At 39.8% G+C, this 27,562-nt stretch overlaps 3 protein-coding genes and 1 long non-coding RNA gene across 5 annotated transcripts in view; 1 reads left to right on the top strand and 3 right to left on the bottom strand.

Moving 5' to 3' along the window:
- Positions 1-5,925, top strand: part of LOC146487318 (adenosine receptor A3-like) — a 56,537-nt gene extending 50,612 nt beyond the window's left edge. The window contains exons 2-3 of the mRNA XM_085087029.1: positions 3,295-3,358; positions 4,350-5,925. Of these exons, the coding sequence (XP_084943155.1) occupies positions 3,295-3,358; positions 4,350-5,277 (992 nt within the window). The 3' untranslated portion in view covers positions 5,278-5,925. The remainder of the gene's footprint in view (positions 1-3,294; positions 3,359-4,349) is intronic.
- A 13,123-nt stretch (positions 5,926-19,048) lies between these two features.
- Positions 19,049-21,022, bottom strand: LOC146487317 (uncharacterized). Its single transcript, XM_085084578.1, has 2 exons — positions 20,933-21,022; positions 19,049-20,846 (listed from the first exon to the last, which is right to left on the bottom strand). Exons 1-2 carry the CDS (start codon positions 21,020-21,022, stop codon positions 19,818-19,820), a joined length of 1,119 nt encoding a protein of 372 aa, XP_084940704.1. The 3' UTR covers positions 19,049-19,817.
- On the bottom strand, positions 20,827-24,831 carry LOC146487316 (uncharacterized). Its single transcript, XM_085085555.1, has 2 exons — positions 23,066-24,831; positions 20,827-21,206 (listed from the first exon to the last, which is right to left on the bottom strand). Exons 1-2 carry the CDS (start codon positions 23,424-23,426, stop codon positions 21,148-21,150), a joined length of 420 nt encoding a protein of 139 aa, XP_084941681.1. The 5' UTR covers positions 23,427-24,831; the 3' UTR covers positions 20,827-21,147.
- Positions 24,832-26,261: 1,430 nt separating this feature from the next.
- LOC146487315 (uncharacterized) overlaps positions 26,262-27,562 on the bottom strand; it is a 49,040-nt gene continuing 47,739 nt past the window's right edge. For both annotated transcript variants that reach the window (XR_014857453.1, XR_014857449.1), the window contains one exon: positions 26,262-26,427. This is a non-coding gene — a long non-coding RNA (uncharacterized LOC146487315). The remainder of the gene's footprint in view (positions 26,428-27,562) is intronic.

Below are 27,562 nucleotides of genomic sequence, written 5' to 3'. Positions count from 1 at the left end.
TGACTTTATTGGTCAGCCACAATAAATTGGTAGTCAATAAGAGTACTTTGTGACATTCGTCCCAAGACCTTTAGTCCTTGATTGTATGAGAATTTATAAGTCGTAATGAAACCGCTTTTTACTACACTAATTTGCCGCTTTTTAATGGGAGTTAGCAAGCTGATATTACAATGAATGACTGAAGAACGGTTTCTTTTGAATTTTGCCGAAATATTATTGCGTTTGGCGGATCCATGGGTAATAAAAGGGTATACATCTAGCTTGGAAATTCAGGCAATAAGAATCCGTTCCCAACTTTTTTCCCGAGTGACATTTTCAGCTCTGGAAAAACTTAAAGAGAACAAATTGTTTTATTTTACACAAATGTGCATAAAACCATCGCTGGATAGGCAGATGTTTATTTTGCCCCACATGCTATCTTTTCGTTGCCTGGTAACAGACTCCGCGTCATTTGATGATTGACTTTATTCAAAATTTAACATGAACATTTGCTTCTAGATACACATGAACTCTTCTTAACAGTACTTCCGTATAGCAATAAAGACGTTTTTCGAGTGTCCACGGCAGCCATATTGGAGAAGCGAAACAATAGAATGATTTTCCTTTGGGAAATAAATTATGTTCTTATGAACGCCATTAAAACACTCTGATATTTCAACGGAGACCCGGAAGTGGAAGCCTTCAGCACAAATTGCCGCAAAAACGAACAGCAATTAGCCACGACTTACGTACCTTTCAATAACAAATGAAAGTAATAATTTTTTGAGATGAATTATACTGTTGTGATGGACATGTACCAGTTAGAACCCACAAACATGACTATTGAGTTCTGATCTTGCTAAATCAAAAAAAAGGCCGTTCAACTCAGGCCAAATATTAAATGCCGGCTTTGGAACAGCTGCAACGGAGTATTATAGGAAATTTTTCTCAATCTATCGTCTATTTTCCTTTGACAACAGGATAACATCAGCGTGCATTCATGATAATAATAATATGAACAATAAATTTAGAAATACAGTTCTACATAAAAATAAGCAAAAAACCGGAACGACGTTTCGGTGTCCGTTTTTCCCTTATTTTTATAGTCAATTGCATGAACAATATGAAAAACTAATAACGGGAAATAATCGTGAAATAAAAACTATCCAAAGAAGAAACTATAGGACAATCCGTGACGTCATTGTTGACATTTTGATACTTATTACGTTCGGTTATCTAAATACTGTTTAACCTATCACGCAAAATTTTTCCGAAAATATTAAGTTTCCCACGTTCTTTCAATTTGCGAAGACCATTTATCTGTCTGCGCAGTAAGTAGTTTTGTCGTTTATGCTAAAATATGCTAGTCAGAGACATTTGAACAAAGATCCGTTATATCAGAGTGGTCATCGTACTTTAGGATATCACGTGACATAAGGTATGAGGTTGTTTTATCGGTGCAAGGAGATACAATGTCTTTCTTTACAAACAGAATAGAGGATAGGGTTGGTATCCAGGTATCTTTTACACGTTAGTAAAATCTGTTGTTGAACTGACTTTTCAGATCACTGAAAACTGATATTAACGTTTTGTGGGAAGGTGTCAATGCGCGCAGATGATGAAAGCAATAAATATACCGCGCAAGAAATGAGCTTGATTCAACTTTACCGCTAAATTGCCCAAATTATCGTGCAAGTCACTGTTTGACAAGTGATTCACGCAGAAAACTAAATCTACTTGGGCAACTGTTATCACCAGCCCACAAAGCACATATATATCCTGCTAAATTGGCCTTTACTCAGTTAGTTTTCAAGGTTAGAGTTTAAAAGCGCTTGTCCTTCGCGGAATAGCCGAAGAAGAACCACCACTGCTCCGCATCTTTCACTCAGGTAAGTTATTTAAGCTAAGGGACCGAAAAACTCGATGAAAACACCAAATCAGCTGTCTTTTTGTGATGTAACGAGCAGTGAAAGGTGCGGTTTAGATTCGCTGGTGGTAGCAGAGTAGAGCTTGGTTACACACGATCTAGGTTTTCTCACTCACATATTAGAATGCGACAGGTTTTTTTTATTTGGTTGCTTTATAACAGGCAAAACAGTCAGGGAAAAACGAAACTCGACAAGGAAAAACTTTGCATTTCGAGAAGATTGCTGTAGTAAACAAGTATCAGTTTTGCGTCTTTCCAAGTTATGACATAACGAGTTATATTTTCTGGTGTGCACACGAGTAACAAAATTTGTCATGTTTGTTAGTTCCCTTGAGAAATCGCCTTGTTAAAAACTGGCGCTCGCATTTTCATAGGACTTTTTAGGAAAGCATGTCACTCAGGACATCAGTTAAATTGTTGAGGATAATTCATCAAAGCAAGTTTGTTCATCCTTGAGAGCTTTTACACCTGGACAAAAAAAAAAGGGATCAAAAAATCTGCCGTGGAGAATTTTCGCTTGTGTAAAGGCCCGTTTAAATGGTTTTAACATTTGCTTCAACTTGCGTTAAACACTTTGTTGAATCAAATGTCAGGGGTATTTGAACGGGTCGTTCAACATTGTTGAAAGCTTGTTAAATCAAGTTTAAATTGGTTTAAACTTTCATTCAACATCGATTCAACATTTCCTTTGTTCTTGAAAATGTTGAATTGCGTTGTAACCGTTTGAACACTCCATCCAACATTCGCCCAACATCCGTGCAACTCTTGTTGAATGAATGCTGGTCAAATGTTGAAACCGTTTAAACGGGCCTGGAGCAGTCTGTGTTAAACTAAATGATTCAGAGAGTTGTAACTGCTCGTATTGCTTCTCTCAATCGGGCCTCAGATATCTACGAAAGAATTTCCGAAACAGTAGTGACGTTGTGTCTTCGAGTCTTAATTAGGAATTTGAATCATGTTTTGTCTTTTTATATTAAGTTCAGCGTCGCCTTGAAATGCAGTTATTTGATTGTTGATTTGCCCTCGGAGCTGGCGGGATGTTGGCTGAAGAGTAGATTTTCCATAAGTCTGTTTTCGCTTTTCTCGACTCCGGCGGCTCGGTCGCTCGTAATGCTCTCTTTCGGCGCCACAAGCAGTCGACTTGTGTCAAGTCTAGGCGAAGGCTAGTTGTCGCAGCTTACGCGCAAAGCAAGGTAAATGTTGATTGAATAGTCGATCGACTTCAACTTATTTTCGTTCACGCTATATCCTTAGTAGATATGAAAACAATCAGTTCTCTAGTAACAAAGAATGCATCAATTACAAGACCAGAAACCAAAGCATGAAGCTTTTTTTGTCAACTGAAAAAGTATGCAAATATTGAATTTTACATACATTTCTCGTTGCAGGGGAAAGTATTTTTTCAGAGTTATTTCCAGCACTGACGGGTGGGATTTGTGGTTTCCTGATAAAGTATGTACTAAAAAATTGTTGTTTTGAAACGTTTCAGCGACAAAATATTTTATGGCATAGAAGCAGAAGGTTATTTAGTTCTTATTTAAAATTGTTTGTGACAGGTCTTATTGTACTGAAGAATAGCAACTCGCACAGTCGATTCATACAGCAGCTCCTGAAAAAAAAAGAGTGAGTACCTATTAAAGGTGAACTGAATTCATGTTACAAAATGGACAAAAAGGCAGCTTGTTATAGAAATCCCTAAACGGAAACAAGAACTAAATGACACTTTTTCTTGTAAAAGATGAAAGTGTAGCGTGATTACTGTACCACTGAGCGAAATCAGAGATCGGTAGCTAAGGACTCTTTTTCGCTGGTGAAGCGAGGAGAAGTCTCGATGTCACCACTGAGAAACGAGTGCGCAAGTTGGACAAGAAAAACGTTTAGTTCCTTTCCTTTGGAATTGTGTTCAAAAGTGTTTATATAGAATCTTATGTGCGTGAGTTTCCTGGGTCGCTGGCGAAACCGGGCCTGACACACTGGCAAGACTTCCATCTATTTTCTTTGCCTCTTTTTTGAAATTATAATCATGTAAAATTTCAGTGCAACTGATAACCAGGTTCTACAGCAGGAAATCAGGTTGCCAGGGATAGTGGATGCTACCTGGCTTAGTAACACTGGTTCAGCTTCCATTTACAAGTTTATAAAGATATAAAGACTTTTACTGAACAAAACTAGACCAACAAAGAAAAAATTCACCTTGTTTCGATGTAGTGCTAATTGGGGACTCTATAAATCGGTGAAATAAATACACAAACTGAATATTAAGTTGGTTAAAAACCCCAACTGGTGGGAGGCAAACCGGTTGGCTATTTGCAAAGCGTGCCCTTGGATTTGAAAACGGCTACGGTGAAACAAATCCAAGAACGGAGGGCCTCCAGATTACATGCTAGGCGCCCTAACCACTAGGCCATGCCTTCTCCCTAAATTCCTTCGCTTTTTTTTTCAGAGAGATGGCTAATGCTTCCAATCAGCAAAACGGAACAGAAACTGAGACAAGTTTGCAGGAGCTCTCCTCATCTGAGTGCATTGCCTGGCTTACAGTATTCATGGCCGAGTCTGTTGCTATAGTAACACTTAATTTCCTAACAGTTATTGTTTTTATAAGAAACCGCAGTCTTCGTAAGCGCAGCATGTACCTAGTGATCAGCCTGGCAGCTGCAGATATGTTGGTTGGAGGATGTTCAGAAATCCCAAAATTTCTTTTGTTTGGAGAATCATGCTCCTTCTGGAATACCCAACAACTACCTTTTGTCAACCTTGTTTACGTTTACATGCGGAACATGTTTCCTGTAGTTTCTCTGACAAGCCTTGCTGCAATCTCGTTAGAACGAACGCATGCGACGTTTCGTCCTTTAAAACATCGTATTATTAAAAAGCGGGTGTTTGGATTTATTATTACAATAATTTGGGTTTCATCAGGGCTGTCACTATTTGCTATTTATTATTTAGTTAACCACCCGGAAAGCTATTTCTATAGATGTGGTTCATTCGTTGGTATTTGTCTATTTGTTGTTTGCGTTTCTTATGCGTCCATTTTTGTCAAGATTTCTTGTGGAGCGCATCCTCGGCGCCATGGCGCAGCCAGCAAAGAGAAGAAGCTGACTAAGACATTGTTCATCGTGACTTTGGTATCTTTGCTGATGTGGCTCCCGTTTACGACATATTCTCTACTGTTGGCCACTTTTCAATCTTTTCTTCCTTCGCGGGTGATTCTTCATCTTTATCAGGCTTCAACCGTTTTGTTTTATGCAAACTCCCTTATCAATCCTATTTTATATGCAATCAGAATGCCAGACTTTAAGAGAGCTCTCATTTCACTCTTTCGACGTCGTCAACAAAGACGAGTTGAAATTATTCCCCTCGGTCTCTTGTGATTACTAAGGGTATATGTTGCCCCATAATTTTGTTACAGGATAACTGGCGGGAAGCCTTAAATTGAAGTTGATTTCTTGAAGAAACAAATATAATGAAAAGGAGGGCAGTAGATAAAGAACTTGCCAAGTAAATTTCAAAACCTAATAAACAGTTCTAGTCTATTGCATTTGGCAACTTGTGTTTCGTCATTTAAGTTATATTTGTATCGCATTACTGGACCATATTCAGTGCGACATGATCTTGACAAAAATATATTTGTAATCTGGAGGAGTTATTTGTTTTGTTCTAGAATGACATATATTTGTCTTTCCGGTCAGTTTTGTATTGTTTATGCAAGCGGTAGAGACAGATCCCTCCCTCCCGGATGGGTAGGACTGTCTAATATAGATAGACAAGTTTAATGGCCATTCGATGTTACAATTTAGTTCCACTAGTACTGTTGCCGAGTGGAATATGTTATTTCAGAATGCCAATACCAAGTTCTTTGTAAGCTCTTTGATAGACGAGGGCAGAGTAGATACCAAAATCTTGAGCACGTTCCTGCGACAGGCGCATGCGTGGTCTGGAGAGAAATGTGTTAACAAGAAAACGCCTTAAGTTACGGTATTACAGAATGGACACATGTTTACGGATTCGTGTCTAAGTTTTGTAGCGGGTAGCACTAATCTACGGAACTGCAGATCGCGGAAACGCGGAACCTGCGGAACCTGCGGAACCTGCGAAACCTAGAGAAATAACTTGTTTTTTTTCTTTTGCTACTTACATACCAGGTATAAGATTACAGCTGATTTCATTGCTGTGTATAAACCCGGATTTTATTTATTTTTAACATGATTCGACCAAGAGAAAATGAGATTTTCTCCTGATTTGACGGTCATGATTCGACCAAGAGGTTACCAAGCTCATCGACGAACTCGCAAAATCACGAAGGTTCTGCACAAGACTTGAGGTGGCGGGTGATTTATCACCAATATTTGTACGGGAGCTCGATAAATAAAACAGCCAAATGAATGCTCTTTTTACGAGTACCGCATTTGTTTCAAAAAATCCATAGATTGTATCGGCAACGTGGCGAGGTGAACCGAAAGAGAAGAAAAGGACGGCAATAACACTTGCGTGGTACATCAGCCATAAAACGACAGTATGTTGCTCTCAAGAATTCATTTCTCTGTTTGGCAATCACCCTCAGCTGAAGTTCAGAAAAGCAAAACAATAAGCTTGGGACGTTTGGCAACCAGCCATTTCATATACCATCATATACTAGAAGAGATGGAATTTTGAGGGAATAATTTATGTATACTCTGGTGTAACTGCAAACTTTGTTCGACTTCAAACAAAGGAAAATAATGAGTTTTGTACGTAAAACCAAGGCGCAGAATCGATCGACACATTGTTGCAATGCTAAGCCGGGTCCCTGTAACGGCGTGAAACCAGTCTTGGAATTCATCTATATAGAGTTCCGGCTTGCTCCTTATCATCGCCTCTAAAACTTTGTTTTCTCTATCTGTTCCAATACCAGGCAAAGAAACGTTTATGCTAGCATATATTGTTCAAGATATTGTTCAAGAAACCAAACATAAACAAAACAAACACGAGCTTACAAGACAAGATTCTTTGCCGTCCTTTTCTTCTCTTTCGGTTCACCTCGCCACGTTGCCTATACAATCTACGGATTTTTGAAACAAATGCGGTACTCGTAAAAAGAACATTCGCTGTTTCCTTTATCGAGCTTCCGTACAAATATTGTTGATAAATCACCCGCCACCTTAAGTCTTCGTGCAGAACCTTCGTGATTTTGCGAGTTCGTCGATGAGCTTGGTAACCTCTCGGTCGAATCATGACCGTCGAATCAGGAGAAAATCTCAATTTCTCTTGGTCGAATCACGTTAAAAAATAATTAAAATCCAGGTTTATAAACAGCAATGAAATCAGCTGTAACCTTATACCTGGTATGTAAGTTGCAAAAGAAAAAAAGCTAGTTATTTCTCTAGGTTTCGCAGGTTCCGCAGATTCCGCGGTTCCGCGGTTCCCCGGTCTGCAGTTCCGAAGATTAGTGCTACCCTTTTGTAGCTGATTGAAGATTTCCAATAGCCAATTAGGTGGCTACTAGTTGACCTGGGGCCCGTTTCTCGAAAGTCCCGATAATTAACGGGACCAGAAAGCTGTTGTTGTTTACATTCAATATCGAGATTTCAATAGCTTTGTACATAATATGATAAAACTTTGAGTTTAAAATAGCAAAATGATCTGGTATGTTAGCTAGGATCCGCGCTTTTATTCTTTAGATTTTGATTTGCATATTTGATGTCGGGCCCGAAAAGTTACCGCCGGGGCTTTCGAGAATCAGGCCCTTAGTCTTTTAGGTCAGTAAGTATTCATTCAATTTTGTATCACGTCTGCTTCATTCATTCTTATTAGAACATTATTAGCCTTAGCGGACTAAAGTACAATCTCGTACCTGAGAGTCCTCAGGCTCTTAGGCCAGCGGACTCTGGGTACGAGATTGACTAAAGTATAGCCGCAATTAGGTTTTACTTTTTCTGACGTCATTTCTTATTGTCCTAAGGCTGACCTAAAATTGATAAGAAATAACAATAATTTCCTGGCGGTTAACACCGATAAACAAATTAAATTGCCTGAACACTGCTACTTTGGTGCTTAAAGAATAACCTTTTGTAGTTTAAAACGTTTGTTAGATTAGATAACCGCACTTTTTCAGAATGATTTTCATCTTTGCTTAGATAACCGCGCACATGTATTTACTACAAATGTGCTGCTGTCGAACGAAAATATCATCATTATACAAACAGTTGACAACAAAATAATTGAGAAACCAATTTGTGCTCTGCATTGATTTTCGTCCTTAAAGATGGCGAGGAAATTCAAATGATTCAGAAATTATAGGCACAACTCATGTCTATGTAAAGTCAAGTTATCACACGTCAAGTGATTGTCAAGCTTAGTTGTGTGAACAACAGGGAATGATCATATGTTTCCTCAGGTATGATGTCTACAGCTTGTACCAGCTCTCTTAATTTCGGCCAACGATCCATACGTAAAGTGAGAAGGCGATGATTTCTTGCTAATAAAGAAATAGCAGGAAAGAGGGTCACAATGGACTGACAAATTTATCTCAGGAGCGCGAAAGAAATATTTAATGTTAGTAGATACCAACTACTCATGATCAAACTCAGGATAGTTATTACCATTCACCTTTTCACAGTCTCCTGGGTTTCGTACGCATTTTTTTTTTCATTTACAGGCGCTGTCTAGTGTTCTATACTTTGATTTAGCTGTAAACTAAAACCATTTCAGAATCGGTGAATAATTATTAAGCTGAGGGGTACGGTTTTTATTTTAGTGTCGTAAAACCAAAACCAAAGTGATTACTCTGGCCAATCACAACAGACGTAAACAGCGCAATGAACCAATCAGAACATGTAGTAAATACATGTAACCGGCGCAAAGTGAGCAAACCGCGATTTGTCTGGCGCCAAAAAATCACAGACTGCACAGTGAAGCAAACCCAAGCATTCGCGAAATTACTTGAAAACCGCTTTCTAAGTGATCTGAAAGTTTTATAGTAGCTTTTACCTCAGCTAAATGTTATAATGCTTATAATTAGCTAACATATTTATAGCAATTACATGTAAGATTTCTTTAGCACGCTCATTACACTTGTATTTATATTATATTTTATCTGATTTATAGCAATTAAGACAGTCAGTCTCAATATAGATATTTGATGCTTTTATTTGTATCACGGTTGATTTATGGTAATTAATACAACTGTTGTATGTCAGTTTGAATACATAGTCAATGTTGTTATCTCTATATTTGGTAGATTTATATTCATTAATTAAGATTGAAGCTTCGTTACCTATTTCATAGTGATGAGTTATGATCGATGTATATTTGATTCATGTCAATTACGGTTAGTCTATGTGCATGTACAACGCAGCTTCAATAAATAAAACTTAAACTCGTTGCTGGTTAACCTTATTATCGTATGTTTCGTAACAGCTCTTCTTAACTTTCCGCGAGGCTTCACTAAACCACTGTATTCACCACACAATTTTTGCAAGCTTGACCTGGCTAACAATTTGGCTTAGTTTGATTAGAATGGGTGCATTTCCTCTGATTTGTTGGATAATCAGAGTCATCACTACATAAATGTCGAAGTCTAATAAAAAGGCAATTCCCGAGTTGCCGTGAGCTTCATTTTTAAACCGAGGCTAACTGTAAAGCTTTTCACCTGTATAGAAACTTTGCACTTAGCGTCGCTTTTCATAATGAGGTTCAAAGCAACTCGTAAATAGCCTATTGGTCAATCTCGTCAAGTTCTTCTTTGCTGGATGAAATTGTTGACAAGATCTCATTCAGGACAAGCAAAACAAAACAGACAAAGCAACAACAACAAAAACAACCCATGTTATTACCAATCAGCAAATGCCTGGCACTGCCCAAAATCTAACTAGCACTACTCCCATTACTCCAAGAAACTCATGCATTTATTTCAAACCTAACAACCCACGCCGAACTACTGTTTCCCTTGCAGCTGCCCCGCCGAGCTCGTTAGGCTCGATTTCTGCCGCTTGCTCGGGTCCAGCTTTCCTATCAGTTCAGGGGTGAGCGTGTGCTCATTTCCCGAACCCGGGGGATACTCCTCGGAATTCTTGGTAGGGGTGTGCCGCCCGGTTTCCCTAATCCTGACCCAAAACATGCCACTTTCCACACCCGTTTTCAGACCCGGGTCCCGTTTCTCGAAAGTCCCGGTAACTTACCGGGCCCAATAAGTATATTTTTAAATGTTTTTTCACCGATTACACAGTGATTACAGGTATGGTACCTGGCCAATGTTATCATAGAATTATAAGATTTTAAAATTTAGTATTGAAAGCTAACAAAAATTGACTTCTTTTAAGAAACATTATCACCAAAATCACTTATCGGGCCCGGTAAGTTACCGGGACTTTTGAGAAACGGGCCCCTGGCCTCTAAAATCCATACCTGTTCTCAGACCTGGCTTGTAGCGTAATTAAGCTTCGCACCAGTCCTGAAGTCAAGAATTGGTAAAATTCACCCGAAGGATTCAGCTCGAATGATTTATATTGGATACTTCTCTTTCTCTACTATTCATTTGAAGCTGAAAAGACAAACACGTTTATACGCTCTCGTGGTTACCTTGAACACCATACCCGATTTAAGACCATAATGGTCAAAATCTATACCCGTTTTTAGACCAAAACGGCTCAAAAACCATACCCTTTGGAGCGGGAAATACCTATATAGCTTATGCTGGGGAGTATCCCCCCCCCTTCCTCGGGGACAAAAGGTCAGCTGTTTTTTTCGTGAAGCGTCGCGGAGCTCATAATTTCAGGGAATGAAATTCCGTTTCTTAAAACTTTCTGCAACTTAAATTTTCAGCTAAAGCATTAAAGAACAGATCAAACAGTATTAGCTTACAAAAATATCCCTTTGAAATGTAGAAAACGATCTGGGAACACAGAAGAAAGCATATTTTTCTCAAATGTTCTCGTTGAATGTCCCTGATTTTAAAAAGACTCATTATAGTGTCGAATATATCCTGACAAAAGTCGTTCTTTAATTTGTCCGCCATCGTAAGACCCTCCTCAGTATGCTCGGTCCCCGTTATGCAAGTGTCGCGGAGCTCATAAATTCAGGGGAAGAAAGTGAGCGTTTCCTAAAACTTTCTGCAACTTAAAGTGCTACTATGACGAAATTCTCGTCTTTCAAATCTAAGCCATTTTAAAACATAAACAAGTAGTCTGTACGAGAAGAAGAATGCTGTTTACTATTTTCAAATATCGCTTTTTGTTCCAGAGATATTCAAGCTTTTAAAATATGCAAATTAGCCAAGTGATGACGTCCTAATATCAACCGAAGTTTAATCAAATATTATGAAAAAGATTTCTCATCCAATTTGTATCAGAAATGCTTGATTCTTTGCATTGACATTGTTCTAGGTGCGCTCCACAATATGAGTTTATCAATTTTGTTACCATGGCAGCATACTCTTTGCTAGCCACCGTTGGCGTTCTGTTTTGATATTTGCCAATGGTACCCCATCTGCATGATTCAGCAAGCGTATAAATATGTTAGGTCGAGTTCGTGGCCTTGTTAAATGTTTTTCAAGTAAAAAATCACTAAAATATTGAAATCAGGCTGGAGGGGACTGGAAAAGAGTGAGTTGCCATGGGAACCAAATTTTTTATGGCTGTAGGTGTATTGCTTTTAGAACTATAAGCCTACCAGGTTTTAATGGTCAGTACTGTAAATTGACTGAGATAGCTCTATTTATATGCTTGATGGCCTGCTTGATGTTATATTGAGTTGGTAGCATGACGTCATCAGTCCTCTCATTTACATATTCTACACATTTTTTAAAGTTAAATATCTCCGGAACCAATGCAGATATTTAGAAACAGTAAACGGCGTTTTTAATCTTTCCTAGAATTCTATGTGATAAAACTTAAAATTCAAAAGGTAAAAATTTGATCACAGTAGCACTTGAAAAAAATGTTTGGCTTAAGCATCAGGACAGATCAAACAGTACTAGCCTATAGAACTATCCCTTTGAAAGGTAGGAAACGATCTAGAAACGCAGACGGCATATTTTAAGTTTTTTGCTTAAATGTTCTCGTTGAATGTCCCTGATTTTAAAAAGGCTCTTTACAGTGTCGAATATATCCTGAGAAAAGTCATTCTTTAATTAATAATAATCAGCGAGGCTGAAGCGCAAAAGGAATGCAACGTCTATCGACATGTTTTCGTCAACTCAATGTAAAACCTGGTTGTCGAATTGGGAACTGGGAACCGATTTTAATGTTTTCACCTAGTGAATTGACAGAAGGGTACGAACAGTAGTTTCTATCAAGTGATGCTTTCTTTGTGATGTTTATAAATTAGCCTTTATCAATGAAGTGGCCGACGCAGGTACCATACCTGCCGTTGCAACTTAGGCTTTACCACCTTAAAGGAACCGTAATTAGAAAATTATGGCCCCATCCACACCAATGTGTTTTCAAAAGTATCTGTTTTCATCGCAGCGAAAACAAAGCAAAATATTTTCATCTACACTAACGTTTTCGTATCGTTTTGACCTGTCCACACTAAAACGCTCGAAAACGATGAAAGCGACTGGGACCTGAGTTTGCGCATGTGTTAACCATCCTCCATATTGGATAGATGCTCCAATTTGGACTGGAACCGATAGCATTTGACGCTTTTTACGTCAGCGTTTTCAAAAGTCTCCGTTTTTACCTGTCCACACTAGAAACGGAACATTTTCAAAACGATGCGTTTTCAAACGTCTCCACTTTTAACACCGTTTTCGGAAGTCTCCGTTTTCATCGGCGTTTCGGGCGTTTTTGTGTGGGTGATAGGTGAAAACGTATCAAAAGGTATCCGTTTTCGAACGAAAACGCATTAATGGGGATGGGGCCTATGTCAGCCGAAAGTGGAATATCTATTTAAAAGACCTTATTTGCTCCATAGCTCAAATTTAACAACGCTGTGTGATATATGGCCGGTTAGCATTAATTTTCAGAAGGCCAAAACTACAATCAAGACCAAAAGGGTTGGGACTAATTCGGATTTACGATGTTTCCTTACGCACGCGACAGAAGAACTGCACGCGCGAACGATAAGCATCCGTTTTCCGCCCCACCCCCTTACAATGTTGAGCCCGCGTAATGAAAATGGGTTGTGGATTTCAACATTGTCTTGGGGGGAGGGGTGGGGTGAGTAAGATGGGTTTTAAACGAGAAATATGACTTCATTGGTCAGTCACAATAAATTTGTAGTTAATAAGAGTACTTTGTAATATTTGTCGCAAGACCTTCTGTCCTTGATTGTATTAGAATCTATAAGTCGTAATGAAACCGCTTTGTACTGCACTAATTTGCCGCTTTCTAATGGGAGTTAGCAAGCTGATATTACAATGAATGACTGAAGAACGGTTTCTTTTGAATTTTGTCGAAAAATTATTGCGTTTGGCGGATCCATGGGTAATAAAAGGGTATACATCTAGCTTGGAAATTCAGGCAATAAGAATCCGTTCCCAGTTTTTTTTTGCGAGTGACATTTTCAGCTCTGGATAAACTTAATGAGAACAAATTGTTTTATTTTACACAAATGTGCATAAAACCATCGTTGGATAGGCAGATGTTTATTTTGCCCCACGTGCTATCTTTTCGTTGCCTGGTAACAGACTCCGCGTCATTTGATGATTGACTTTATTCAAAATTTAATATGAACATCCGCTTCTAGATACACATGAACTCTTCATAACAGTACTTCCGTATAGGAATAAAGACGTTTTTCAATAGAGTGTGTTCATGGCAGCCATATTGGAGGAGCGAAACAAGAGAATGATTTTCTTTTGGGAAATAAATTATATTCTTATGCAAATATCCTCCAACATGAACGCCATTAAAACACTCTGATATTTCAACGGAGACCCGGAAGTGGAAGCCTTCAGCACAAATTACCACAAAAACGAACAACCATTATCAACGACTTACGTACCTCTCAATTACAAATGAAAGTAATAACTTTTTACACTGCTGTGATGGACATGTACCAATAGAACCCACAAACATGACTATCTTGCTGAATTACGAAAAGCTTTTAACTCAAGCCAAATATTAAATGCCGGCTTTGGAACAGCTGCAACGACAGTATTACAGGAAATTTTTGACCATCTATCGTCTATTTTCTCTTGAGGACAGGATAATATCAGCGTGAATTTATGATAATAACAATACCAATCATAATTTGACTATTGGACAATCCCTGACGTCATTGTTGACATTTTGATACTTATTACGTTCGGTTATTAAAATGCTGTTTAACTTACCACGCACAACTTTTCCGAAAATATTAAGTGTCCCATGTTCTTTCAATTGATGAAAATCATTTATCTGTCCGCAGTAGGTAGTTTTGTCGTTTATGCTAAAATATGCTAATCAGAGGCGAGACATTTGAACAAAGATCCGCTATATCAGAGTGGCCATCGTACTTTAGGATATCACGTGACATAAGGTATGAGGTTGTTTTATCGTTGGAAGGAGATACAATGTCTTTCTTTACAAACAAAATAGAGGATAGGGTTGGTATCCAGGTATCCTTTACACGTTAGTAAAAATCTGTTGTTGAACTGACTTTTCAGATCACTGAGAACTGAAATTAACTTTTGGTGGGAATGTTGTCAATGCGCGCAGACGATGAAAGCAATCAATATACCGCGCAAGAAATGAGCTTGATTCTACTTTACTGCTAAATTGAACAAATTAACGTGCAAGTTATTGACAAGTGGTTCATGCAGAAAGTTAAATCTACTCAGGCAACTGTTATCACCAGCCCACAAAGCACGTATATATCCCGCTAAATTGCCCTTTACTCAGTTAGTTTTCAAAGTTAGAGTTTGAAAGCGTTTGTTCTTCGCCGGATAGCCGAACGAGAACCACCACTACTCATCATCTTTCACTCAGGTAAGTTATTTAAGCTAAGGGACCGAAATACTCCATGAAGAATACCAAATCAGCTGAGCAGACAGAGTAAAATGTGCGGTTTAGATTCGCTGGTGGTAGTAGAGTATAAAGATATGGTTACATACGATCTAGGTTTTCTCTAACAAATTAGAATGCGACAGGGGTTTTTCTTCCTAATGCAGTTCAAAATTTGGTTACTCTATAACAAGCAAAACAGTGGTAGAAAAACGAAACTCGGCAAGGAAAAACTTTACAGCTCGAGAAGATTGCTATAGTAAACAAGTATCAGTTTTGCGTCTTTCCAAGGTATGACATAACGAGTTATGTTTTCTAGTGTGCACACGAGCAAAAAATTTCTCAATTTTGTTAGTTTCCTTGAGAAATCGCCTTGTTCAAAACTGGCGCTGGCATTTTCATAGGACTTTTTAGGAAAGCTTGCATTGTCACTCAGGGCATCAGCTAAATTGTTGAGGATAATTCATCACAGCAAGTTTTTTCATCCTTGAAAGCTTTTACACCTGAACAACAGGTGTAAAAGGCCCGTTTAAATGCTTGTGCTTGTGTAAAGGCCCGTTTAAATTGTTTCAACATTTGCTTCAAAGTCTGTTCAACACTTTGTTGAACCAAATGTCGGGGGCATTTGAACAGGTCGTTCAACATCGTGAAAGCGTTAAAAAATATTGAAAGTTTGTTGAGAGCGTGTTCAGGAGATCAAGTTTAAAATGGTTTAAACTTTCATTCAACATCGATTCAACATTTCCTTTGTTCTTGAAAATGTTGAATTGCGTTCTAACACTCCATTCATCCAACATTCGCCCAACATCCGTACACCTTTTGTTGAACGAATGTTGGTCAAATGTTGAAACCGCTTAAACAGGCCTGAAGCAGTCTGTGTTAAACTTAACTGATTCAGAGAGTTGTAACTGCTCGTATTGCTTCTCTCAATGGGCCTCAAATGTCTACGAAAGAATTTCCGAAACAGTAGTGACGTTGTGACTTGGAGTCTTAATTAGGAATTCGAATCATGTTTTGTGTTTTTATATTAAGTTCAGCGTCCCCTTGAAATGCAGTAATATGATTGTTGATTTGCCCGCGGAGCTGGCGGGATGCTGGCTGAAGACTAGATTTTCCATAAATCTGTTTTCGCTTTTCTCGTCTCGGGTGACTCGGTCGCTCGTAGTGCTCTCTTTCGGCGCCACAAGCAGTCGACTTGTGTCAAGTCTAGGCGAAGGCTAGTTGTCGCGGCTTACCTCGCAAAGCAAGGTAATAATTAAATAGTCGACTTCTACTTATATTCGTTCACACAATATCCTTAGTAGATATGAAAACAAACAATTCTCTAATAACAAAAATTGCATCAATTACAAGACCAGAAACCAAAGCATGAAGCTTTTTTCTGTCAACTTAAAAAAATATGTAATATTGAATTTAACCGGCATACATTTCTCGTTGCAGAGGAAAGTATTTTCAGAGTTATTTCCAGCACTGACGGGTCGGATTTGTTGTTTCCCGGTAAGGTATCTACAGAAAAATTGTTGTTTTGAAACGTTTCAACAACAAAATATTTTATGACATAGAAGCAAAATGTTATTTAGTTCTTATTTAAAGTTGTTTGTCACAGGTCTTATTGTACTGAAGAATAGCAACTCGCACAGTCGATTCATACCGACAGCTCCTGAAAAAATAGTGAGTACCTACTAAAGGTGAACTGAATTCATGTTACAAAATGGACAAAAAGGCAGCTTGTTATAGAAATCCCTTAACGGGAACAAGAACTAATTGACACTTTTTGTTGTAAAAGATGAAAGTGTACCGTGATTAATGTAACATTGAGCGCAATCAGTGATAGGTAGCTAAGGACTGTTTTTCGCTGGTGAAGAAAGCATAAGTTTCGATGTCACCACTGAGAAACGAGTGCGCAAGTTGGACAAGAAAAATGTTTCACTCCTTTTCTTTCGACTTGTTTGCAAAAGAGTTTATATGGAACTTATTATCGTGCGTTTACTGGCTCGCTGGCGAAACCGGGCTTGACACGCTAGCAAGACTTCCATCTATTTTCTTTGCTTTTTTTTTAATTATAATCCTGTACAATTTCAGTGATACTGATAGGGATAGCGGATGCTAACTGGCTTAGTAACACTGGTTCAGCTTCCATTTACAAGGTTATAAATATATAAACACTCTTACTAAACAGAACTAGACCAACAAAGAAAAAAATTGACCTTGATTCGATGAATAATAATGATTTTATTTAAGTGTCGAGGTATTTCAGTACTGAGTACTGTAGTGCTAATTAGGGACTCTATAAATCAGTGAAATAAATACACAAACTGAACATAACGTTGATTATTTAAAAACCCCAACTGGTGGGAGGCAAACCAGTTGGCTGTTTACAAAGCGCGGCCATGGATATGAAAAGTGAGTTAGCGTGTAACAAATCTAAGTGGTCAGAACGAGACTCGAATCCTGGGCCTCCGGATTCAATGTCAGGCACCCTAACCATTAGGCCGTGCCGTCTTCCTAAATTCGCTTTGCTTTTTTTTCAGAGAGATGGCTAATGCTTCTAATCAGCAAAACGGAACAGAAACTGAAACAAGTTTCCAGGAGCTCTCCTCATCTGAGTGCATTGCCTGGCTTACAGTATTCATGGCCGAGTCTGTTGCTATAGTAACACTGAATTTCCTAACAGTTATTGTTTTTATAAGAAACCGCAGTCTTCGTAAGCGCAGCGTGTACCTGGTGATCAACCTGGCAGTTGCAGATATGTTGGTTGGAGGATATTCAGAAATCACAAAATTTCTTTTGTTTGGAGAATCATGCTCCTTCTGGAATACCCAACAACTACCTTCTTTCAACCTTGTTTACGTTTACATCGCGGACACGTTTCTTGTAGCTTCTTTGGCAAGCCTCGCTGCAATCTCGCTAGAACGAACGCATGCGACGTTTCGACCTTTCAAACATCGTATTATTAAAAAGTGGGTGTTTGTATTTATTATTACAATAATTTGGGTTACATCTGGGCTGTCACTATTTGCTATTGATTATTTCGTTAACCACCCGGAAAGCTCTTTCTATAAACGTGGTTCATTCACTGTTTTTTGTCTATTTGTTGTTTGCGTTTCTTATGCGTCCATTGCTGTCAAGATTTCTTGCGGGGCTCATCCTCAGCGCCATGGCGCAACCAGCATAGAGAAGAAACTTACTAAGACATTGTTCATCGTGACTTTGGTATCTTTGCTGATGTGGCTCCCGTTTACGATATATTCTCCACTGTTGGCCACTTTTCAATCCTTTCTTCCTTCGCGGGTGATTCTTCATCTTTTTCAGGCTTTCATCGCTTTGTTTTATGCAAACTCCCTTATCAATCCTATTTTATATGCAATCAGAATGCCAGACTTCAAAAGAGCTCTCATTTCACTCTTTCGACGTCGTCAGCAAAGACAAGTTGAAATTATTCCTCTTGGTCTCTTGTGATTACTAAGGGCATCTGTTGCCCCATAATTTTGTTACAGGCTAACTGTCTGGAAGCCTTAAATTGAAGTTGATTTTCTGGAGATACAAAATATTTTGAAAAGGAGGGCAGTAGAACTTGCCAAGTGAATTTCAAAGCCTATTAAACAGGTCTATTGCATTTGGCAGTGTGTTTCGTCATTCAAGTTATATTCGTATTGCATAGTGGACCATACTGTATGAGATCTTGACAAAAATAAATTTGTAATCTGGAGAAATTATTTTTATACCGACGCATGTTCTCATTAAACAAAAGGTATAGTTAAAGCGCTAGCTTTGTTGAAAACACTGTTACTAGAAGATTTCCCAGAAGCGAGAATAACAGACAACTTTGTTGGAATAAATTTGGCCACGGTTTGTGGCAAGTTTAATTGAACAAATTATCAAACTCATAAAACAGCAATAAAAATTAAAGTACAATCTCCTGTTGATAAATGGGGCGACAAAATTTCGCCTGGGTTGGACTCTGCCCACGCATCAGGAAAAAACGTTAACGTAACAGGTGGTGAACATGGGAAGGAGGTGGGAAAGAGATTTCTGGGGATCTGTTCAATCTGATGGCGAGGAGAAGAAGGAAGACTACCTCGGAAAAATTTCTATTTCATAACCACGCTTTATCATTTGCTCTAAGCTCATTGGCTACCTTACGGTGCTATCCGCACCTGGTACGACCCACCTCCACCGGATTATCACGTGAAGACCACGCCTCGATATAAATTACATTATGTCGGGCCATAATGTTTGGTTTTATATCGACGCATGTTCTTATTAAACAAAAGGTGCAGTTAAAGCGCGAGCTTTGTTGAAAACACTGTTACTAGCAGATTTCCCAGAAGCGAGAATAACAGACAACTTTGTTGGAATAAATTTGGCCACGGTTTGTGGCAAGTTTAATTGAACAAATTATCAAACTCATAAAACAGCAATAAAAATTAAAGTACAATCTCCTGTTGATAAATGGGGCGACAAAATTTCGCCACAAGCCACACTATGTGGCTTAAGCCCCAACGAAAAACAAAGCTCGCACTCAACTACGGAAATGGCAATGTAATGAGGTGAGAAGGCGTGCCGAGTCGCAGCCCATTGTCTGACCGACTCCACAGGCATCCCCACCCACTGCGGATAGAACCCAAAAGTGACATGTCTAACGAGTTGCAGCCCAATGACTGACCAACGCAAAAAGTCTAAGAATAACAACAACTGAAGGCCGTAAACGTTGCTCCCTTGGGGCAACGGAAATACATATAAAATAACATAGTCAATAAAGGTAGAACGAACGTGAACGCAAAAGAAATAAAATTAAAATCAGGAAAGAAGTGATAATGCAAGCCGAGTCGCAGCCCAGTGTCTGACCGACTCAACAGGCATCCAGACTTTGAAAGTAATGTCTAACAAATTCAAAACGGGTAGTGACAGCATTATAGCAGCCCCTGTCTGAACTAACATGCTGTATATAATGGCCATAAAGGCTGTATATAAAGGCTTGGCATGAAAAACCCCATGTGCAAAAAATATTAGTTCGCCTGAAGAACTTCCGACCTCAAATAGACTTTAAAAGCATCGGATTTCCAACGACCCAGAGCACGGATTTGCGCATCAGAATAGCCCCGATCAGCGGCATGACAAGCACCGCCGATACGAAAACTATGACTTTTATAGCGACTGGTGTCTAAACCACAATAAGCTAAGCACCGCTGTAGTTCGATATTGAATTGGTGAGCAGAAATTGGACTCATATCGGCGTGACAAAATAGCGGACCAGAACCATGTCCCCGCAAATGGCAGTATTGAATAAGGGCTTGGACCGGGCAAAATGTGGAAGAAACATCCCGAGTGACTAGAATATCAAATGGACGACGACTAGTGTTGTGCTTATACTCTGAAATCGTAATTTTCGCCGTGTGAATATGGCCATCGTTGGACAAAAGGGTCAGATTACGATACTGGATAACCGAAGGCGCAAATCGGGTGCTCTTGGCAGTCAGTTCTCCGATGCGAAATAAGCCGTAAAACGCCACTAGAAACATCGCCGAAAAAAGAGAACGCTGAAATGCCGAAGAATTAGTAAGGCTAAGGGCACGAACGAGCTGATGCAAAACAGGTCGAGTCACCGGAAGACGGATATCAACAGGATGTCGACGGCTAAGAGCCGTTAACAGTTTTTGAATTAAAAACGATTTCGTAGGGTCTGGGTGGCCTTGTAATTTGTGTACGTAGGAAATAGCTGAAAGATACGAACTAATGGTGGAAAAGGTCAATTTACGAAATGTAAGATAAGAAATAAAAAGAGGAATGCATGCTCGAGGTAGTGGTAAAGGAGGATCTCCGGAATCATAAAAGTGAACGTAAAATTGGCGGAAAACAGTCCACCCACGCTGGTACGTGCGACGCGAGCTGGCTGTCAGAGAGGAGCTTAAGAGACTTCTTAAGTTAGCTCCCAATTCTTCGGCATTAGGTTCTCGGGTAGTGGAGTGGGATTTTCGTCGGCTTCTGGAAATATGGCCTTGAAGTTCTCTACCTGGGAACGGGAAATGTAATCGGCGCTAGAATTTTGTAACCCAGGAATATGACGGGCTTGAAAGAAAATATGATGTCTAAGGCAACTTTACACTAGATCTCTTAAGAGCACCATGATGTCCTGGTGTTTCGATGTCTGCTTATTGATAATGTCAACCACTGCGGCATTGTCTGAGAAAAATATGATACGCTTATCTGCCATGAGTGACCCCCAGACGTGGACGGCAATAACAATAGGAAAAAGCTCTAAAAAGGCTATGTTAAAGGTTTTCCACATCTCGGGCCAAAGGCCCTGTAGCCAATGGCAGCCAAAAACCGCACCAAATCCTATAGAACCAGCCGCATCAGTATAAAGATGAAGGGTGTCTGAAGTTTCCCAAATATCACTAAAGAAAAAGGATTTACCATTAAATTCGTCCAAAAACCGAAGCCAAACCAAGATATCTAATTTGGCACCCTTCGAAAGACGAATGTGATTATGCGGCTTTTGGATGCCTTTGGTAAGATCGATCAAGCGGCGGAGAAAAGCGCGGCCAGCCGCGACAACAATGCACGTGAAATTCAGTAAACCGATTAAGGATTGAAGTTCTTTTAGGCTGACTGTTCGAAGCGTGTAGAAATTGCGTAACATTAAGCGACATTTTAGAAGCTTGTCGTCAGGTAGGCGGGCCTCAAAGCGTATGGAATCAAGTGTTATTTCGGCAAACTGTAACACCGTGGCTGGACCGACAGTTTTCTCCGGCGCAAGAGGGACGCCAATATGATTACACATTAAGATAAAATTTTTCAAGTCACGGTCGCATTGATCTCTAGTTTTGGCGATGAAAAGAAAATCGTCTAAGATGTGCAAAACCGCGCAAGCACCGAAATGGTTAATAGATAACCATTCAAGTGCCGTACTAAAGCATTCAAAAATAGCACATGAACTAGACAATCCCATGGCAAGAGTTCTGTCAAAGTAGTATAAATTATCCCAGCGGATGCCTAATAAGGGATAGTCAGCGGTATGAATAGGGATAATGCGAAAAGCGGACTTCACATCAGTTTTGGCCATAAAACAACCCTTCCCTAAACGTTTGATTAACTTCGTCGCGTCGCCCACCGAGGCATACTTAACTGTTGAACAATAATCAGGAATAAAGTCATTGACAGAAGAGCCCTTTGGATATGATAAGTGGTGAATCAATCGGAACTCGGATGGGTCTTTTTTAAGAACAAGGCCTATGGGCGAAGTGTGAAAATTTGAAAAGGGGGGAGTTGTAAAAGGACCAACTATACGTCCCGCATCACATTCCTTCTGTAACTTAGCACTAGTGACTCCCGGAAGGTCTAAAGCACTCCTGAGATTGGGGCAATCCAAAGCACACCGTTCACCAACAAAATTTATTCGAAAGCCAAAACGAAAACCCTCGACAAGATAATTGCTTAAAACGTGATTATAACCCTGTAGCAAAATTTCAAGACGATCCACGTTTACTGGTGTTACTGGCGGACTGTGAAGAACCCTGCGTTTGAGTTCCTCCTCGCGCGCCTTTAAAAGGGGTTCGGGGTTGGGGTGCAGAACATTGGCTACCCGGATGTTGTGCCCCACACTTAAAACACTCATGTTTGAACTCACAGCCCGAACAGTGCTTACCGGCTTGGAACGCCCAACAAGTTCCTTTTGGGAAGAATTGCGAACGAAACCGGGAACGATTCTGCACAGCTGGTTTGTTAGTGGACGGTTGTGCTCTGCGAAAACTACTAGATGCCCGTAACCACAATTCCCAGTGTGTTTGATCCCAGGGGTATTGCTCTGGGGCTGATTGCCTTAAATACCGAAACTGTTCGTCATACCAAATCCAATCCCCAGCCTTGTGAGCCAAATCCCTTACTACGTCACAGTATTTCATCAACAGGGGGGTCTCCGCCTTAAATTTCTCAGAATAAACAGAAACAAAAATTGTAAAAGCGGAGACCCATTGGTGGATAGATTGAATCCGCTTGGAATTATGTAAGGGTTCTAGTGTTAACTGGGGGTGGATAACAGATCCTACTGAGGGTGACATAGAAAGGGAATATTTCCCTTCGTTGTGAGGGGAAGAGGATAATAACGCCCCAAAATCTACATATTCGTTGGCGAATATTTTCGCTTTCAGTTTAGAGCTAACCCTAGCACTTAGAGGGACAGATATACTCGTGAACGTCGTCTTCGGCCGTGAATCAGAAGAAACTACGGGAGAGGGTACGCCCCCTGTTTCAGTACCTGACGAGTTGTCCTGGATAATATCAATCACCTCCGCACTGACAGCGTCATCAAGAGCGCCAGAGGAACCCTGGGGAGACACAGGCAAAACGGCTGGTGGAGGTCTACTGCTTTCGAGAAGAACAGCTAGATTTTCTGGCGAGAAGGCAGTCTTGATGGCTTGAGAAACCACGGCAGATATGGTTGATGAAATGGCGGAAACGTCCAAGGAAACTGTGCCTCGGGTCAAAGAGGTGTCGTCAACACGGACTGGAACGCTCTCGGAAACTGTGTTCACTATGGAGGCTCGAGGTTTTTTGGCTCGTTTTGAAGTTGCAGAAGCCGTGGAAGTCGTAGGGGCGGCACGCTTTTTAGGAGGCATTTCTTACAGAATACAATTGATAATAAAATATGAGAAGGCAGACAACAACGCTGGACGTCGGATTACTAAAATAACTGTGACAATGCATGTAGCTGTAGCCGCCCGGTATTGTTGTCTCGAAACGAAACAGAATAGATCTTGCGAGGAGCGTTTTTACGAAAGAAAAATCAGGACATGCGCCAAGCCGGCGAGGTAATACGAATCTAATCGAAAGTTAAAAACCAGAACAAACATACAAAGAAGGCCATTTCTGTCAGGAACAAAAACAAGTGCAAAATCACAAAATGCCAAGTGCATTGGACACACCCCTGGAGGGGGCGATCAATAGTTGTACACTGATAAGGCAAAGTGATTGCACAAAAATAACAATGCCAAGGCCGTCAATTGCACGGTATGTTATAACCGCGACTTGAACATATTTTGCACGGCATGTTATAACCGCGACTTGAACATATTTTGCACGGTATGTTATAACCGCGACTTGAACATATTTTATCCACCAAGCCACACAGGCAATGAACAACACCATGTGTGAACAATAGGCTAGGCGGGAAACAAAACACATTGGCCTGGCGAACAAATAAAACTGAAATGGCGAGAGAATTGCAAATTGAAAGCAAATTGATGAAGTAGAGCAAACTAATTTTTGGCCTGTACAGACCGCAAGCATCGTAAAACCGCCCCTCTCAAGCTACGAAAAAATTTGTAGTGACCTAAGGAGTTGAGGTGAACGCCGTCCCGTGCTAGAAAGCGTGATTTACAATTCCAAAAGCCTCGGTGTCGCCAATAAACAACGTAAGGGAGCGGCTCCAATACGACCTTTAGATACTTAGTTAATAACTTCACTTGGTTATTAAATAGAGGAGCATCCCTGCGAAAAATCGTCTGGCAAACACAGACCAGCCGCACACCGTATGACTCATATAGCAAACGAGTTAGATCCTCAAGAGCCGAGCCAGTTTCAACGGCGGATATGGTTGAAAGATCATTTGTACCCAATTGTAAAACAACAATGTCCGGGGCAAAGGACTGAACTATCGTCAAATCATATTGAACAACTTTAGCAATTGTTCTTCCCCCTATGCCATGCCATTTGATACAAAGATCCCCAGGTATGTGTAAGTTTTCCGTAAATTTTTGGTTAAAATTGTGACAAAGAAAATCGTGGAAACGGCGAATAAATGAGTGGCCGAGAACTAAAACACGTGTCTTTGCCATAATAGAAAGCAGAAGAGGGAAATCCAAAATTTGAACCAAATATAAACTAAAGGAGTTTAGATCTCCAATAATTGAGAAAGAAAACAATTAATGAGCTACTTGCCTGAAAAAGGATTTCTTGGCGATCTGTTAAAGAGATTTCTGGGGATCTGTTCAATCTGATGGCGAGGAGAAGAAGGAAGACTACCTCGGAAAAATTTCTATTTCAAAACCACGCTTTATCATTTGCTCTAAGCTCATTGGCTACCTTACGGTGCTATCCGCACCTGGTACGACCCACCTCCACCGGATTATCACGTGAAGACCACGCCTCGATATAAATTACATTAGTCGTGGTTACAGACACCTTGGGTTTGGGGCCTTCCGGAGGGTAAATGGCTTGGGTTCGGTTTAGCTCAGGTTTCATGTTACCCTTGGGGATGCGGTTACACAGTAAAAGAACTCCCCTCAGGGAAAAATATAATTAGATATGATTTCACACTGACCATGACGACCATGCATGCAGTTTGGTGGGAAACGTACAGATCGACATGCATGACACAATTAAGTCGAGATCTTGGAAGCTTAATTTCAGTGATTCTCGTGCTAATTATTCGACAGTCCTCCATAAATATAGCAATCCAACAGTTTTTTTGCGAGAAGACAGCGAAGAAGGCGCAAAGAAATACCCGGCCGTTGTAGTAGGAATCTTCGTTTTGACTATCGTTCCTATAAACAGATAAACAAAAAGATTACAACTTGATCAACTTAGTAACTGATAGTCTGAAGAGGGAACTCGTGAAAATAAAGAAAGAAATACTCACAGTGATGTACGAAACCCTGCCATATCACCTTGTGCTACCAGTACAGTAAGCGCGAAATTAGCCAAGCGTATCAGAGGTCAACTCAGAGCATAGCAGGCGATTTCCTGTGTTAGCTACGTTCTGCATGATGATTGGCCAAGCCACCTCAGGGAGCAGATAAACCGTACTTTTCAGTTCAGGAACTGCCATGGGAAGTTCTTTTGTTCTCTTCGATGTATCCATGGAAATAACCCAAAGGCAGTTTCGGTCTGGGAAAAGCGGTTACACACAAAAACATCCTTACCCGTGGGACAATGCTTGTTACCCATGGGTAAAAGGGCTAAGTGTAACCACAACTATTATGTCGGGCCATAATGTTTGGTTGTTTATCATTCTAGAACGACATATGTTTCTTTCCGGTCAGTTTTGTATTGTTTATGCAAGCGGTAGAGACAGATCCCTCCCTCCCAGATTGGTAGGACTGTTTAAAATAGATAGACAAGTTTAATGGTCATGTTACAATTTAGTTACGCTGTTGCAGAGCGGGATATCATGTTATTTTAGATTTCCAGCGCGAAGTCTTTGTAAGCTATTTGATAAAGGAGGGCAGAGTGGATACCAAAATCTAGAGCCCGTTCTTGTGACGAAAGCATGTGTTGTCTGACGAGAAATGTGTTGACAAAACGCCTGAAGTTAAAGAATTACATAATGGACACATGTCTTTGGATTCGTGTCAAAGTTTGTAGCATATAGATTTCCAATAGCCAATTAGGTGGTTACTAGTTGACCCGGGACCCGTTTCTCGAAAGTCCCGATAATTAACGGCCCGGAAAGCTGTTGTTGTTTACATTCAATATCGACATTTCAATAGTTTTGTACATAATATGATAAAAGTATCAGTTAACAAAACAAAATGAACTGGTTTGTTAGCTAGGACCCTCGCTTTTATTCTTTAGATTTTGATTTGAATATTTGATATCGGGCCCGAAAAGTTACCGGGACTTTCGAGAATCAGGTCCCTAGTCTTTTAGGTCAGTAACTATTCATTCAATTTTGTATCACATCTGCTTCATTCATTCGTATTAGAACATTATTAGCTATAGAGGACCAAAGTACAATCTCGTACCTGAGAGTCATCAGGCTTTTTGGTCAGCGGACTCTTGGTACGAGATTGACTAAAGTATAGGCGTAGCGCATTCAGGTTTTACTTTTTTGACTACATTTCTTATTGTCCAATAAGGCCGACCTAAAATAGTAATAAGAAATAACAATAATTTCCTGGCGCTTAAACACTGATAAACATATTAAATTCCCTGAACACTGCTACTTTGGTGCTTAAAGAATAACCTTTTGTACTTTTATTAAAACGTTTGTTAGATTAGATAACCGCACTTTTTCAGAATGATTTTCATCTTTGCTTGGAGATCCCAGCTGAACACAGTGCACATGTATTTACTACAAATGTGCTGCTGTCGAACGAAAACTTCATCATTATAGCAATTCAACAGTTGACAACAAATATTTGAGAAACCAATTTGTGCTCTGCATTAATTCTCTTCCTTAAAGATGAGGAGGAAATTCAAATGATTCAGAAATTGTATGCACAACTGATGTTTAGGTACAGTCAAGTTATCATGCATCATGATTGTCAAGCTTAGTTGTGTGAACAACAGAGAATGATCATATCTTTCCTCAGGTATGATGTCTACAGCTTGTACCGTCTTTTTTTTTTTTTCGGTCAACGATTCATACGTAAAGAGAGAAGGCGATGATCTCTTGATAATAAAGAAATACCAGGACAGAGGGTCACAATGCACTGACAAAATTTATCTGAGCAGCGCTAAAGAAATATTTAATGTTAGTAGATACCAACTACTCATGATCAAACTCCAGATAGTTATTACCATTCACCTTGTCACAGTCTCCTGGATTTCGTACGCATTTTTTTTCAATTACAGGCGCTGTCTAGACCTATACTTTGATTTAGCTATAAACTAAAACCATTTCAGAATCAGTGAATAATTGTTAACTTGAGGGATGCGGTTTTTATTTGAGCGTTGTAACAACAAAACCAAAGTAATTACTCTGGCCAATCACAACAGACGTAAACAGCGTAATGAACCAATCAGAACATGA

The sequence above is a fragment of the Pavona decussata genome, unplaced genomic scaffold (genome assembly GCF_977016875.1).
Source record: "Pavona decussata unplaced genomic scaffold, jaPavDecu1.1 SCAFFOLD_16, whole genome shotgun sequence".
NCBI lineage: Eukaryota > Metazoa > Cnidaria > Anthozoa > Scleractinia > Agariciidae > Pavona > Pavona decussata.
The sequence above is the reverse complement of the archived record's forward strand: the minus strand, read 5'-3'. Positions and strand labels throughout refer to the sequence as shown.

What these genes read in the sequence shown, in the direction of transcription:
- LOC146487317 (XM_085084578.1), bottom strand. Translation starts at nt 21,022, where the DNA reads ATGGCAGATAAGCGTATCATATTTTTCTCAGACAATGCCGCAGTGGTT. An exon ending in CGAAACACCAGGACATCATG is followed by an intron (nt 20,847 to 20,932) that starts GTGCTCTTAAGA and finishes ACAAAATTCTAG; the next exon opens with CGCCGATTACATTTCCCGTT.
- LOC146487316 (XM_085085555.1), bottom strand. Translation starts at nt 23,426, where the DNA reads ATGCCTCCTAAAAAGCGTGCCGCCCCTACGACTTCCACGGCTTCTGCA. An exon ending in TATCCAGGACAACTCGTCAG is followed by an intron (nt 21,207 to 23,065) that starts GTACTGAAACAG and finishes CTTTTTCTTTAG; the next exon opens with TGATATTTGGGAAACTTCAG.